The 15,198-nt window shown below is 41.1% G+C and overlaps 1 protein-coding gene across 1 annotated transcript in view; it reads left to right on the plus strand.

Annotated features, from left to right (window-relative positions):
* The window catches only part of DAP (death associated protein), a 48,147-nt gene extending 44,399 nt beyond the window's left edge, over positions 1–3,748 (plus strand). The window contains exon 4 of the mRNA XM_035552787.2: positions 1,110–3,748. Within this exon, the coding sequence (XP_035408680.1) occupies positions 1,110–1,229 (120 nt within the window). The 3' untranslated portion in view covers positions 1,230–3,748. The remainder of the gene's footprint in view (positions 1–1,109) is intronic.
* The last annotated feature ends 11,450 nt before the right edge of the window (positions 3,749–15,198 follow it).

The raw sequence follows: 15,198 nt of genomic DNA on the forward strand, positions 1-15,198 counted from the left end.
AAGTCATAGAAGACCTGCTTTCACATCTGTTTGAGACAACAGGGTGTAAGGGGGCAGAGAAGTATGGAAAACGCAGAACAGCATCAAGGGGAAAAAAGGTAGAAAATGTCAATTCTGAGAAGAGGTGTTTGAAAATTAGAAGCAGCTTGGAGCAGAGAACAAAGTAAAAAAATGTAAAAAGCTAACCTAGTGATCAAGATAAAAATAAATGCTGTCAGAGTAGAAGCAAAGAATTTGGAGTAGGTTGGAATGGGGTCACGTGTGAAAGAGGCAATCTGAGGTGTCTGCTTTATACAAAATATTTCTGTGTAACATTGTCACCCCATGAACTCATGGAATACAGAATGTTTTCGCATGTGTTTGTCCCATTTTCTAAACAGAATTTGCAGTGCTGTTCTCTCCTTGTCGTTGAGGACTGATAGAAGTTGTTTCCCACTGCTTTTTGAAAACTTCATGGGACTGACCCTAGAAAAGAAAGTTCTAAGCTGGTGACATGAGTATTACATGTGAACTGATAGTGTAGAACAGTAGCAAGTGAGAACTAAGACTAGCAGACCTCATTAAAACCTCGTTAAAAGAGCAAGTTAAACTTAAAAGCTAGGGAGCTCTAAGATTTGAGTCAAGAATAGTTTTAGATCCTGCCTTTCTTCCTACAGAACTAGCATTTCTACAGTTGGTTTTCCTGTGCAGGTCATTTCTCAAGCTGCCTTAGATTATTTGTGAAATAGTTCCTCTTTCTTGCTGTGTTGTGAAAACCAAATACGTTGAATAGATCTGGTCGTACAGAGACAGTGAAAGTGACTTGGCACAAGGATCTATTAAATGCTGAAGATAAAATGTGTTGTGTGGTGTTTTTTTTTCCATTGGATTGCTTTAAGATACTACGTTCTTAGGTGCTATGTATAATTGGAAGAAGCTAAATCTGTGCAAGTGAAATTCTGAAGTTGTCTGAAAGAATAGCAAGATAGTACATGTACAGGGGGACTTCAGAGGAATATGTTGCGCTATTTTGCATGTGATCTTTACATTTTGAAAAACTTATATTCACTTGAACTGGAACATAGGGTTCCAAGATGTCTTAAATTTTTCCCGATGTGTTCTTCATACAGGGTGATAAGGACTTCCCTCCAGCTGCAGCTCAGGTGGCTCATCAGAAACCACATCCTTCTGTGGAAAAGCTTCCTCACCCTCAACATGTCAAGCAGCATATTCACCAACCTCGCAAGTGAGCTCTCCATCAAAATCTCAGCCAAACTGCCATCAGTGAATATGTTTGAGAGAAGACAATGACACTTTACGATTTACACTATCAAATCTGTAATATTGACCCCTAAAATCATATTCTGTTTCTTTTACTTTAATTCCCAAGGGCTAATAAGAATGAAGACATTATTCAGTTGATATACCAGATGGAGAATTTTCCCCTTCTCTGTTTTGTATTTGCTGATCAAGGGTGGGTTTTTTTGGTAAGACTCTCTTATTGCCAAGACAAAACTTTAGTATGAATATGATTAATGAGCTTAAAGCTTGTACTTTTAGTTCTGGCGTTACAATAGCAGATAATTATGTAGTTTTTATGCTAAATCAGTACAGAACAACCCTTTTGTACTGGTACTTTTATTATCTGGAGGGAGTTTGTGTGTGAGACAGACAGATTCCATAGATAGCTTCCTAAGATGTTAGGTGTCAGTGGCTGTGCCCTCTGATTTGAACTAGTGAAATGATAAAAGGGTCCAAATATATTCTCAAGTGGACAGAAATCCAGTTGAATCTTCTTTCTACCCCTTCGCACTCATAGTCTTGCTGAAATTCTTCAGTGCAAGCTCTGCACGTACGGAGGTCTGTGGAATGGAGAGGGAGGCGTAGTCAGAGTTACAAGTACACTGCTGCTGTAGATGACCGGTCCATGATCTCATGGGTCTCACTGGGGCCTGTACTTTTATGAGGTGATAATTTCTCAGTTCTAATAACAAGCTGAAGCAGTTCAGGACCTTCCAGAACTGAACTTAAAATAAACTGAAGAAAAATCTGTTTTCTTTTTTAAATTACACTTTGAGATCACTGTTGGAAGATAAGTGATAACATCATTAAATGTGTGTAGGTTTATGACCCAACCTCTGTTGTGCATCCTTTTTTTATTGTAAGGACAATAATGGTACAAGGGAATAAAAGTTACCTTTCAGATAAAGCAATTGGATTAGGTTAGGCCACATAATTAGATCTTTTCATTACACAGTTCAAAAAGAAAAAAATCACAAGCTCTATCATCTTCCTTCTACAACTCATCTCTATAAAACCCAGGAAAAATTATTTTTTAAACATTCCACCTACATTTTTAAAGTGTACTTCTGTTTTTAACGGACTATAAATACAGTGCAGGTTTTAATGCCCTGTAGGTTTATAAAACTTCTAACAACCTCAAAAACTGGGTACAGGAGCAAGCTCTGCAATTATTTACCTGCCAACTTAGTTAAAGTTTGGTGTCACTTGGGGCTTTACTAGTTCATTTATGTTTAAAACCAAGTATTAGGAAAAAACAGTGAAGAGGGTTTCAAAACATGATTTTCTTTAAGATTTTCTTTAAATATCTGCAGTTTCAATAATTATTCTTTGAATAACTGATATAAAACAACAATTCTGTGAAATATGGCCCATTTCACAAGCAAAATAACTTGCTTCATGTGGGTGAAAGGGACCTGACACGTCCATCTCTGTGTAGGCTTGAAATGGAAAAGGTGTTCTACAAAGGATAGGCATGCATATATTTATTCTGCACCCGAGGAGGGATGTACAATCCATGTATGCAGTCCTTATTTTCAATTTAATTAGATGACTACTTGTCTTAGAGAATGAGAACATTGGTTTTAAGAATTATTCTGTATTAGAATATGCATAATTTTTAGATATGCTTTGTTTCTGATGTCGGTACTTCTGAGGCCTTGTTCATTGCCACTCATGAGTGTCCAAGTGATTCACAAATGAGTAATTTATTCATAAAGGTAGAACTGTTGAACCTTGTGGAATATTTATGTGAGCTAATTCACTGGCAGGAACATTTGCAAGATTCAGGACAGCAAGGGGTGGCATCTCATTGACAGTGCAGGGGACTATTGATTGCACTGTAATGCATGGACCATGATTGGGAATGACGTGGATGGAATCCAGCTCTAGTTTTGTGTCTACATCTGAAGTAGTGTCGACGCTCAAACTGTAGACAATAATGTAGTCAAAACAGTCGGTGTAGGTATGATGTGACCAATATTTTCAAGACAACCTGAATCACTCTTGACTCTATTGACTGAAGTGGAAAACTAAACGTACTTTGGTATAGTTGCACACAATTTAGTGGGGCTGGATACCTCTACTCTGTGTCTAGTAACAGCAGGTACAAATGTGTGTTTCTACCTTTTGCAAGCAACACCATATTTCTAGCCTTTTATTAAAAAGTGGGAATACAGGTGCTTTTGACTTACAAACTGCTCCTGGTTGTTAATGCAATATATATACAGCATATATAGACAGTATCTGAATTTTGTCTTTGATTACTTAGATGGATATATATGTTTGTACAATGGAGTATGACTCCCAAGATAGCTTTAGTGCCTTTTAGAGTGCAGGAATTCCTATACAGTTAGAAAATGTCTCTGTATGAAAGCGTATTCTGTATTGTTGGAAGGTATCCATGTTGATGCATAGGTTGCCTTACCAAAGTGTTACCTTGCTGAGAATAAAGAATCATAACTGGTGAGCTGGATTGTCTACTGATGATTATTATACTTTCTAAGTAAGTAAATATGTCACAATAACATAAAAGCACAGCAGATGTTCAGATATTAATATTAAATGATTGCAAAAGAAATTTTCTGGGATTGTCAAAGTGACAATAATGCAACAATAAAGCATGAGATTGTATATTGGGCTCATTTTTCTATAAGCACAGTGCAAATCAGGGTGGAGTTTTGTGGGTTTTATGGAATTTTAGTACAGAATGCCACAAGACTAATCAACATTTTATAGTTAGTGAAAATTATTAGGAAGTTTCATGACATAGTGGATGAGCTGTTTTGGATTCTTCCAACTAGAAGGCACGTTGCTGTCTTCCACTATGAAATTGGAGTTTCCCCACTAGGTCTTTGCCAAGGTATAGAATCCTAGACTGGTAATAAATCAGTATGGTAAAGGAAATGAGATTTAACATTTTCTGCTACTTTTCAAGTCCTAGTCTTCTTTCAGAAATGAAAGTTTTATAACCAGAAGAGTTGGCAGGCTTCTTGTAATACTACAGGTAACATTGCATTGTACGTGCCCTTACACAAGTGATTCACAGAAGACTTTGGATGAGTGACCACAGGGTTTTTGGAAGCTTTCTGATATTTTTGGCGTTCTATATTTAGTATATGGTTAGTGTGTATATAATAAACATAAAGGATACCTCACAGTACAAATATGATAGATTTTCTTTCTTCAGACAATTACAATGTTAGCTCCTTAGCCTCAGCGGTCATGCACTACATTGTTCAAAAACTTGTCTTCTTTCATTAAATTTTGGAAAAATACATGGGTGTGACATCTGGCACGCTTGTTGATTGAGTTGTCCATAATTATTCCTAACAATCTCTTTCATACAGAGGTGAAGGGGATGGTTTGCACGTATGTTTTTGTAACTTTAGAACAACATTATTCTGAATGCTTACGGTCTTCACAGAGGAGGAAGTTGTGGATATTATAAACCACTTATTGTGTCCCCTTCAGATTTTCGTATATCAAGTTTAAATGAGATTGAAGTCTAGGCCAATGCTTTGACCTTTAGGATTAGGATATATTCATTGCATTTGGGAAAATGTGGGTCTGTCAGTAAGGGTACAGTTAATGTTTGAGCAGGAAGAGATGTTGCTGGTTAGATGCTACAATTATGTAAAGAAGAGAAATCTCAGTTTTAGTTGAATTTCTTTGCACACAAACCTCTTCGTCCACAAGGTAAAGATGTTGAAATGTCTTCAACACACAAGTGGTTACAGCTAACATCTACTTTATCAGTAAAAGAGGAATCCAGATTATATTGACTGTAAGAGCCTAGATGAGAGGATAGATGAGAAGAAACTGAGTCAAGCCTACAGTGATGAATCTTCAAACTTCCTCAACAGATGTGTAAAAATAATGTACATTGTCAGTGTAGCATTGGTAACTGTTGTGCATGATTGTATTACGTATAACTGGTAAAGGTACTTAACTTGCTATTCTATGGAATTCCTTTTTTTCCTCAAAATTTCTCTATGACACCTCTGGCATGTACGATTTTTTCTTAAGAAGGCAGAGTCTTGTAGTTTGCTTGTTGGTGTGTTCTTGGGTCTCCTTTAAGAACACATCTATTGGTTTTCCTCATCTTGCATCAGAAAAGAGACTGCATCTGGTGTATGCTATTTCTGTGAATCTTCTCATAAAATGTTAACGCAGGTGTGTAGATAGGAAACCCCAGAGGAGAAGTGCAATGTGTTATATTTTACAAAGCACTCCATGAATGAAGTATGTTACAAAGACCTCTTCCCTTTACCTTGAGGATGCTGATTTCAGGTGAGAACAGAATACAATCTTAAATATAATTTAATACTGCTTGGAGCTGACAAGCACACATGGATGCTGCTGATTTTTTTTTCCAAAATTAACTCCCAACCCTGCCAGGCTGGGACAACACTGAGACAGAGGCATTAAACCCATTGCAAGCATAAATCTTGCAAGTGACCTTGAAAGGACCCCTTGTAATATAATCTCTGCTGCCCAGCTTGTAGTGAAGGTATTTTTAGAAAACTCAAGTGGCTAGGGTTCTGTAGGTCACTCCCAGCTTTAAAAAAGAAACGCATTTGTAATCCACAGTGATTTTAAGGATTATAAAAATCGTTTAGCTGTTAACGAGCTGTGAGCTCTCTACAGCCAAGAGCAGGACACATGGATTACCTTTGTTATATTCTCACATTGTTGTGCCTAAAGCTGGTTCAGCAAAATGGGTTTTATCCTTCAGTTTGGCTGACGAATGTCAGGTTTTGAAAGAAAGTAAAATAACTTCTTACAAGTCATTTTTGGTAGATGTGTCAGGTGTCGGTGGATGTCTGAAACCATGTTCAAAAAGATACTGACATCACTTTTGTACATATGGAGAAGCAAATGCATTAAAAAACACAGCAACTAAGCTGGCTTCATGTCTAGTAGTGAATTCAGTAGTGTTCTGTGAAAGTGCTCTTAGAAGATCATGAGAGAGAAAAAAATGAGGTATCATCATGTTTCAGGACTGGACACTGACCATTTCCTATAGTACACAATGACCACAGTTTGCAGTGCTTAATTTTGCACTAAGCATACAACTCATTGATCCGTAAATCTACATGGCCTTGAATCTTTTTGCACAGGAGAGAACTTTAGATGAGGAAAATCTACAAATGCAAACAAATTTTATCAAACTTATGGTTCTTTTAACCCAAAAGATTTAAAGAAATGGATTCTCTTTGCTGCAAGAGCCAGCACTGGGTGTACATGCATGTAGGCTGTGGAATTGAGATGTATTTCAGTTGAAGTGAGACCTAATTAATATTGTAGTATGTGTATACCTACAAAGAAAGTAGTCAGATTTAGAACCTAAAATCTAATATTTTATTCATCCCAGGTGCATTGAGCAATGTGAGATCAGATTTCTAGGAACTCATAGCTTGGATGAACACCTTTGACATCCTTCTTGCAGGTAGCTTTTCACTGCTTTAAATCCGAGTTGCTAATAAAAAATACATTAGAAGCAGATTCCCCACCTAATCCCTACTTGCTGGGTAAAATATAATGAATAGCAAATAAAAGAGTTCTTTTTTAGGGCCTGATTTATCATCCAGAACAGAATAAACATCAGCCCACTGTTGCTGATATGACAATTGTGACAGCTGGAGGGGTCGGGAATGAAAGGCTGAAACCTTAAATAAGCCTTTCAATTCAGCCTATTAAGAGGACGTTTGTTAAACACACAGCCTCGCTTTTCACCGTGCCAAATAGCTCCTAAAACGTACACACTGGAAACCTATACTTTGTAATGTAAGAGCTCTGCTTTACATGCTAATAGTTGGTTCACCATTAGCCAATTGTTTCTAAGATAAATATTTATGGAAAGTATAGAGCGTGATCTGACTATTTATCATGACTCAGAATGCTCCTCTCTCCTAGGTTCATGGCATTTGGTTAGTTTATAGACAGCCTTTTTCCTGGCTGTCACTGTGCACAGCATGTCTCACCCACGGATAGTTGGTCGCTTGTGAAAGGTGTGACTTTGTTCAGCCGGGAGCAGGTTAAAAGGCAGAATCCTCTGCTAGCCCCCCGGTGCACAACGTTACTCAACGTTACCACCAGATCCATCCTGAGAAGATTGATGATGCCTAAACACTCAGCTTTCTGTAATGCAAAATAGTATTTTTCCATCCTGTGAAGGCTACTGGTTTTTCAGAGAGGATTCGTACTTTGTGTTTAGGGAGTCCTGCTAACATCAGTGATAGTCTCTAAGGTGTAAAGCTAATGTCAGGTTTGTTTTGCAGAACTGGAGTGTCAAGCTAGATCATACACAAACTTAAGATATGGACCTCCAAATGTCTCTCTTCTCAGACCTCGTAAGCCTATAAACCTGAAAAATGGTGAAAGAAGTCTGGAGGGCAGACCTTTTGCTTTATGTGCATTACTCTCGTGGAGCTCTGCAGAGGGATGTCAATGTTAGACAACTTTATGTGCTTCAGTTCTGGGGCTTTGTGACTACTAAACCACTGCTCTAACATTGGCTTCTGGGCTTCTTGCTGACTCCCAAATGTGTTGTAAAGCCCTAGTTTCAGCGAGTGAAACAAAATTTGTCATGTAAAATACAAGCCCAGTGTCTCGTTGTCTAAGTCTCGTGATTTTGAAAACAGGGGATGGGATTTCAGCAGAGCTCCTTGGAATCAGGAGCGCCTGTCTATGCAGTGATCCTTGCTGGAATAGCAACTTCAGAAGAAAAGATATTTTTAGTGAAAAAAAAAATAGTTATTTTGGAAAAGATTGAACAAAATAGTGTGGAGTAAATGAGCTTACTAGATAGGAAGCAAAATAATCACTCATATAACATGTAGGTGTACATATATTTATGTACACGTTATATAATTTGGTATTACCCAATTTAAATAACTAGGGAAAAATGCCCTAATTTTGCTATTCCTAATAAATGAGTATATAATATATCTCAGCAGAAATGTAAGTCTTACCACAGTCATTTTTCTGAGGCATGATAAAAAACCCAAGTTTATCAACAAAAGCAGTCCCAGGGTTATTGTTCTTCAGTTTCTTCTAACTTCAGGCTTCACATTTTGCTTATCCTGTGACCAAGCAAGACTGCAAAGCAATTGGCAAAGTACCTGCTCAGCCCAGAAATAGGTACTGTTGAAAGGCTTTTAATAGTCAGAATCAAGCAGGAACTTCACTCCTGATTTATCGTCCTTTATGTTCTGAAAATACGAATATTTCTGTGGCTGTTCATAAGGAGCCGAGATTATGGAGTGAAAAGATTAAAGCACAGCACTTCAGGAATAAGAGGCACACCAATTACCCTGAGAAGCAATTCTAAACAGCATTAGTGACCTAGCACTAGTGCGCTGAAAGGTGTCTAAAGATGGCACTTTTGTGTTCATTATGGGCCACTGCATTTTGCTAGCTTATGATATGTACTCAAGGTAAAATGCTAGTGCTGATGTAAATAGAGAATATTACTTTGATAGCATTATAGTTCTAATGGGTAATATAAGCTACAGGCAATGAATATGAGCCCTGTGTATTTTCAGCCATGTTTGCTGGCATTAATAACAGTACGGCTGAAGACTTTTTGCTTTCCATCAGCTGTGCAGCAAAACCTGTTCAAGTGTAAAAGGAGAGACAGGCTTGTTTTCACCGTGCACACTTAACAGAAATGCTTCTTGAGAAGAAATCCTCTGTCCCTGTGCAGCTTGCTGACAGCGTCTGCTGGAGTTGGCTGCGGCATCACTTTAGTCTGATCAGTGCTGATTTGGGTGAGACTTTTTTTTTTGCTTCACAGACATTTCCAATAGTAACAAGGAAGAAAAATATTTTGAAAAAACATCAGCTAAGGGATAGGAAGAGGGACTTAACTTGTGAGCCAAGCCTGTTGGGCCTGGAGTCCCTTGGAGCCAGGGAGGCAGCAGCATGTAACACGTAGGCCTGTCCCACCTGCTGGCGTCTCTCAGGGGCAGGCTGCCATGCCATGCTTTGGCCTGGCTCCCACACCTGCCGTGCAAACGGTACAGCAGCTGGGACTGCTTGGTGCTGGGCTAGGTTTCTTTGAGGGAGGGCTTGTCCAGGGTGTCTAAAAGCAGTGGCTGGAAGAGCCCCCAGAGAGACCTCACACTCAGCACACATCTTCACTCCCCGAAATCGCCACTGAACGCTGAAGCCAGGTAGGCATTTTCTGCGGATTTGCTGAGGGACAGTTTGGCAGACAGACAAAATCTGGGGGGGATATTACCAGAAGATCGTGGTAGCAAACTGAGCTGATTTAATTGTGAATTTTTGAGAGGGAAATGTTACAGACGGCATTCTTGGAAACGCACCTGGTCCTGTTGAGGTTGGAGCTGGGAGGAGGACATGAGACTTCTTAAGGAAGTTCAGAAAAAAGTGTATACAGCTCACATAATACATCAGGATTACTTTGTCTAAGGCACTCAGAATAAGCAAATCATGATGTCCCTGTGACAGGGAGAAATACATGTGTGATGGACTAGCAGCTTTCACTTGCCCAGCCTCATCATTCCTGTAGGCACAGATCCCATTTTCTTCACCTTTCCCGTCAGCTCTTGCAAAGAAGGTGGCTGTTCTGTGGTCTTCTAGTGACCCTGCCCCAAACTCCCCTGTCCCACTTCCCTGAAATTTACCCTCACTGGAGCTGCCCTGCTGGAGGCAACTGTGCTGCTGAAATCTGAGGTGAGAGCCTCTTGGCATCCCAAGTGAGAGCTTCTGGCAAGGGTAGAAACAGTAACACTCAAAAGGTGCCTTTGGCTTCCACAGAATTTCCTCAGCTGCACAGCGAGAGTCCAGGCCTGACAGAAATTTGTACATCAGAGAAAAGAGCAGATACTCGAAGAAAAGGATTTTCAATTCTATCTTTAATCATCTGAACAATCAGCAGCAACAAAGCCTAAAAGGTCTTCTGAAGTATCAGAAAGTGTTTGTGAGTCTTCTCAACAGCTTCTGCCATTAGAAATGAGTCACCGTGTGTTGGTCTCTTCCAGTCAGCTGTAGGAATGATGTGATGTACAGCCCTTGGTCTTAACCAGAACGTGATCTCTGTATGCTTCCTTGGTGAGGGTCTCTGAGGTTTACACCCAAATGCCATTGATGCAGGGGTTTGGGGGGCCGCTGCTCTGGACACTGTCTTGCATGGCCTGTGCGGCTCAGGCAGCTCTGAGAGCCCCAGCACATGGGGTGTTCCTGGTGTCCAGCAGCATCCAGCCCTGAGGGCACCCTGCGAAGGCTTGCTGCTGGTGAGCTGCTGGCAGGAGAGGGAAAGACACAAGTGTTTGCCTCCAGACCACACTATATGTTTAGAGTTTGCACCACACACAAAATACGTGGGGTTGCCCACCACGTGTGACAATGTCTTCTGGTGATGCTTAATAAAAGCATGCACGAGTCCCTCAATAAACAGCATTTACAGCAATGCCTGGAGTGTGGCATTTAGTGGCATACAGACTCAGATTTTAAGGGATCTGAATTTCTAGCCCATTTCAGTGGAAGTTTTTGTTGTCTTTCATCAAAATTGATTGCTTACCAGTAAAATGTGGTCATTGTCACAATTTGATAGGGTTTGCCTGTGAAAACAGATGTGTAAAACTATTTAAATAGCTCCATGCCCTGCTAGTATCCCAGCATTCACTGCCTAACTCAGTAGATATTTTCTCAAGGGAAAAATGCATATATAAATAACATTAGCAGAAATGCTTTTCAAGGAATCCTAGGAGCCTCTTCTGAAGGATTGCACAGGTACAGACCTTGCTGCAGAGGTGTAGGTGCAGCTTGGTGAGCAAGAATTGCAGCTGCCCCTCCTTTCCACCATGAGGCTTTTCGTGGTGTTATCTTAAAATTGTGAACAGTGTCACCAGCGCATCAATAAAGGAGTTTGCAGGCCACCTTAAACTCCATTTCTGAGAAACAAGAGACTCTTCATGCATCTAAATGGCATTGTTGACTCTGAAAGCTGAAGCTGACAATTGGCAGCATCATTAAAATTGAAGCTGAAGGCAGGGTAAGACATATTCCAATTCATATCAAAATAAGATGTCTGACTCCTGTACTGACTGTAGCATTTCTTTTTATATTTAATTCAATAACTTCATTTAAAACAGATGAAAAACTGCTGCATGTCCTGCATCTTGTGACGGGGGGTGGGCTCAGCTGGCTGTGGTGTCCCTGGGGCTATGCTCACCACCTTTTGCTTCATTCTCACACGTGATTCTCCCTCACTGCACAGGAAGTTTTTATAACCCCATCCAAACATCATCTGCCTCGGCTATATTTATGAAAAAAATCAAAGGAGCTGAGGAAAGATGATGCTTGAATACTGCATGGCTTTTAAAGTGGTCTTGCCCAGCCTGAAGTAATGAAATATCTCGTCCTAACGCATGTATCAATTCATGCTCAGATCATCTTTTACTTGTTTCACAAGCTTTATTATCAGCTAGTTGGGTTGGTTTTGATAACTATGGCAAGATAAATATGCCTGATCTGGTGGGATGTGGGGGGCATTCAGGCTATATGAGAGAAGGCAACGCTACTTAATGAGCTCCACCTTGGGCCTAGAAATATGAAGGTTATTGGGGTGGGTGCAAACCCACGATTGCCTGGGAAGATTCAAAGTTCATGTCCATACGTTAATGTGATTTTTAAATAACCCTGGTGGGAGACAATTGCTGTTAAATTAGAATTTGGCTTTATCTCATGTGCTGCTGCAGCTGGATCGCTGCCTCCATCTGTCTCCCTCTTGTCTCCGTGCATTCTGTCATTCTACGCGTGATTCACTTAAATCCCTTCTAAGTGTCATCTCTGATGTGTCTTCTGGGCTGCCACGAGGATTTCAGGAGTCTAGCTAATGGGAAATGGCAACACAGGGATTTAATGTCATTTAGACTGCACGGACCTGGCTTTTGCTTTCATGACTTCATAAATCTCTTAAATAGCCCACTGGAATCCCCAGAAGTTGGAGCTATCAAAAAACGTGGTGTGTGATGGCGGTATACGAGGCAAAACTTCTTAGCCTCGCATTTCTAAGCAAAGCTTTCAGTATGTCATTTATCTCAGGAAAGCAGTTAGTGGGAAGAACAGGCCAAAGATGCCGTCACCTTGCTGTTATTCCGGGGAAAGCATTTGTGTTTTTTATCTCATGGGTTTGAAAGACTGATATGTTCAACGTCTGCTTATTGCAGGGAATGCATAAGCACTCTTACGCTTTTTTTGTCATGAGCAGTTGTACAGGTTCAGTCTCCTCTTAGTCAGGAGCAGCAGCTGATCAACACTGAGGATGTGCCAGGCCTCACTCTCGTCAGGGTCGCCCCAAGCTCCGCTGCTCTCTGAGCTGCCTCCACCATCTGCAGAGGACTTTGCACGTCTTTCTGAAGAAATTACGTGCGCTCTGATAGCGCACTACTGACATAGTTTCTGTTATGTGGCTTTGTTTCTGAGTTGACTAGGGATTTAGGCAAGTATTTCTATGTAGCTGATAGGGAAACTGAGGCACGGAGGTGAGAAGCAAGCAAGCATGTGCCTACATAGATAGGAACAGCTGAAGCTTCGATGCTTCTGCAACCATCTGGATGATGATGCTGGCTTTAATCTCTTTTCTTCTCTTGGTGCTGCCATCAGCCATGTCCCCTATGCTGATGGTTTCCTTGTTCTTGCCCAGCCTCACCTTCTCTTTACTGTGATTGTATTCCAGCTGCTGGTACACAACCCTCAGCTCTTCACTGCTGCCTCATTTCTTGCTTTTTCAATTTCACTAATTCGTGCGCTAAGCAAACACCACCCAACCCCTTAGAAGGAAGGTGACCAATGTAGCACATGTTCTGTGTCCTGGGGTGATGGGCTGAGGAAGGAAAGAGACAGAGCTTTCCTACTGGGTTTATAGATTTTCTCCATTTCTTTCTCATGCAGGTAGGACGCATCCTGAACCTGAGACGTGCTTTTAGTGGCTAAAAATAACTGCTGCTGTCACTCTGCTCACAGCATACCTTTACATAAAGAACTGATCGATGGTTCTGAGTAAGCTCCAAGCTTAGTGGCTGGGAGGGTGGCTGCTTGTCTGCAGGACACATTTAAATCCCATGGCTGACTTCCCTACAAGCTGTGCTTTGTAGGAGGAGGCCTTGGGAAGACCTGCAAACAGGGAATTACTATAATCCAGCCTGGATGTCACAAAAGCATGGATTAATATTTCATCATCTGCCTCTGATTGTTGTCAGGCTCACTTTGTTCCTGAGCTGGGGCTGTGATCCTCTAAAGACAGCCTTGAATTAAAGATGAAGCCAGTGTCTTACCTGATGGAAGAAGAGCAGCTCTCTGAGCAGGACTGTAGCGATATGGCTCCTCACCCTGCACTGCAGTACTTTAAAGTCACCCAAACAATAATGCAAACCTGTTGCACGGTGCTGGGGAGCGTGTGAGCAGAAGTTGTGAGCCATGTTAATGAAAGGGAGACTGCTAATTGGCTGAGGGTAAGTAAGAGGCGGTGAACTGCTGCTGGAGGTGCCACTGACTCTGCTGTGTAGCAAAGAGCTCATGGGCTGTGGATGAGAAACATGGACCTTGCTGTCCTGCTGAAAAAATGAAAGCTGTAAGGAAAGCCCAGCCCAGTACAAGGAAACCCCTGGCGCAAGAAGGATGTGGACCTGTTAGAGCAGGTCCAGAGGAGGACCACGAATCCATCAGAGGGCCAGAGCACCTCTCCTATGGAGAAAGGCTGAGAGAGCTGGGATGTTCAGCCTGAAGAAGAAAAGGCTCCAGAGAGACCTTAATCCAACTTTTCCATACTTAAATGGGGCTTAAAAAAAAGATGGAGAGCAACTTTTTGCTTGGGAAGATAACGAGAGAACAAAGGGAAATGGCTTTAAACTAAAAGAGGGGAGACTTACATTAGATGTTAGGAAGAAATTCTTCACTCAGAGGGTGGTGAGGCAGTGGCACAGGCTGCCCAGAGAAGCTGTGGGTGCCCCATCCCTGGAGGTGTTCAAGGCCAGGCTGGATGGGGCTTTGGGCAGCCTGGTCTGGTGGGAGGTGTCCCTGCCCACGGCAGGGGGATTGGAACTGGGTGATCCTTAAGGTCCCTTCCAACCTGAGCTGTTCTGTGGTTCTATGACAACGAAATGGGTGGGCCCAGGGCTCAAGCCAGAGCTCAAGCAGGAGAGGAGGGTAAAGCCCTCTGCCTGTGAAAGGGCAGCACTCCCTGTTTAAAAGGAACACCAACAATTTAATTAGGTTACTACCACTCTCTGTCCAGAAACTCTAATTTCAGAATGAATGATTTATGTCACTTTAATCTCAAACTATTTTTGATAGATTAAACCAAGTGAGTATAAGCCTGATTTAAACCAACATAAGAGAGTGGGTGTTGCTTGTTGTACCTATTTGTTCAACTCAGCTCTTCACTTACACAAGTTCAACTGTTATTATTTATTTTAAATACGGACACGACCTTACTGAGATAGCTGCCTATGTCGTCTTTGGAGAGCTGACTTGCAGTCGAAGCTCTTCTCTGAGCACAGCAGCTAGGTCAGTCATGAAAGCCTTATGATAGTTCAATTTAAGGTTCATAAATACTCTGCACTGCTGGTGCAGAAAGCCCCAGGGAAGCCCAGAAAGGCTCTCAGAGAAGGATGCCTCTTGGTGGCTGGGAAACCACATGCAAACGCTGCTCGTTGTGCCCATGGATGTATTTTTAAAAAAAGTAGGCTAATCCAATCCATCACATACAGAATAAAAAAATAGTTTTCACAAACTACAAGCGAAAAAATGATCATGTTAAACATCCACAGAGTACTTCTTTGAATGAGTATGTTAGTAGAACTCAAGTTTGCAAAATGAATTTTCAAGGAAAAAAAATCAAAGCAAAATTAATCTAGCACGATTAGTCTGTTCAGTTCTGTTGCTCAG

The sequence above is a fragment of the Cygnus atratus genome, chromosome 2, assembly GCF_013377495.2.
Source record: "Cygnus atratus isolate AKBS03 ecotype Queensland, Australia chromosome 2, CAtr_DNAZoo_HiC_assembly, whole genome shotgun sequence".
NCBI lineage: Eukaryota > Metazoa > Chordata > Aves > Anseriformes > Anatidae > Cygnus > Cygnus atratus.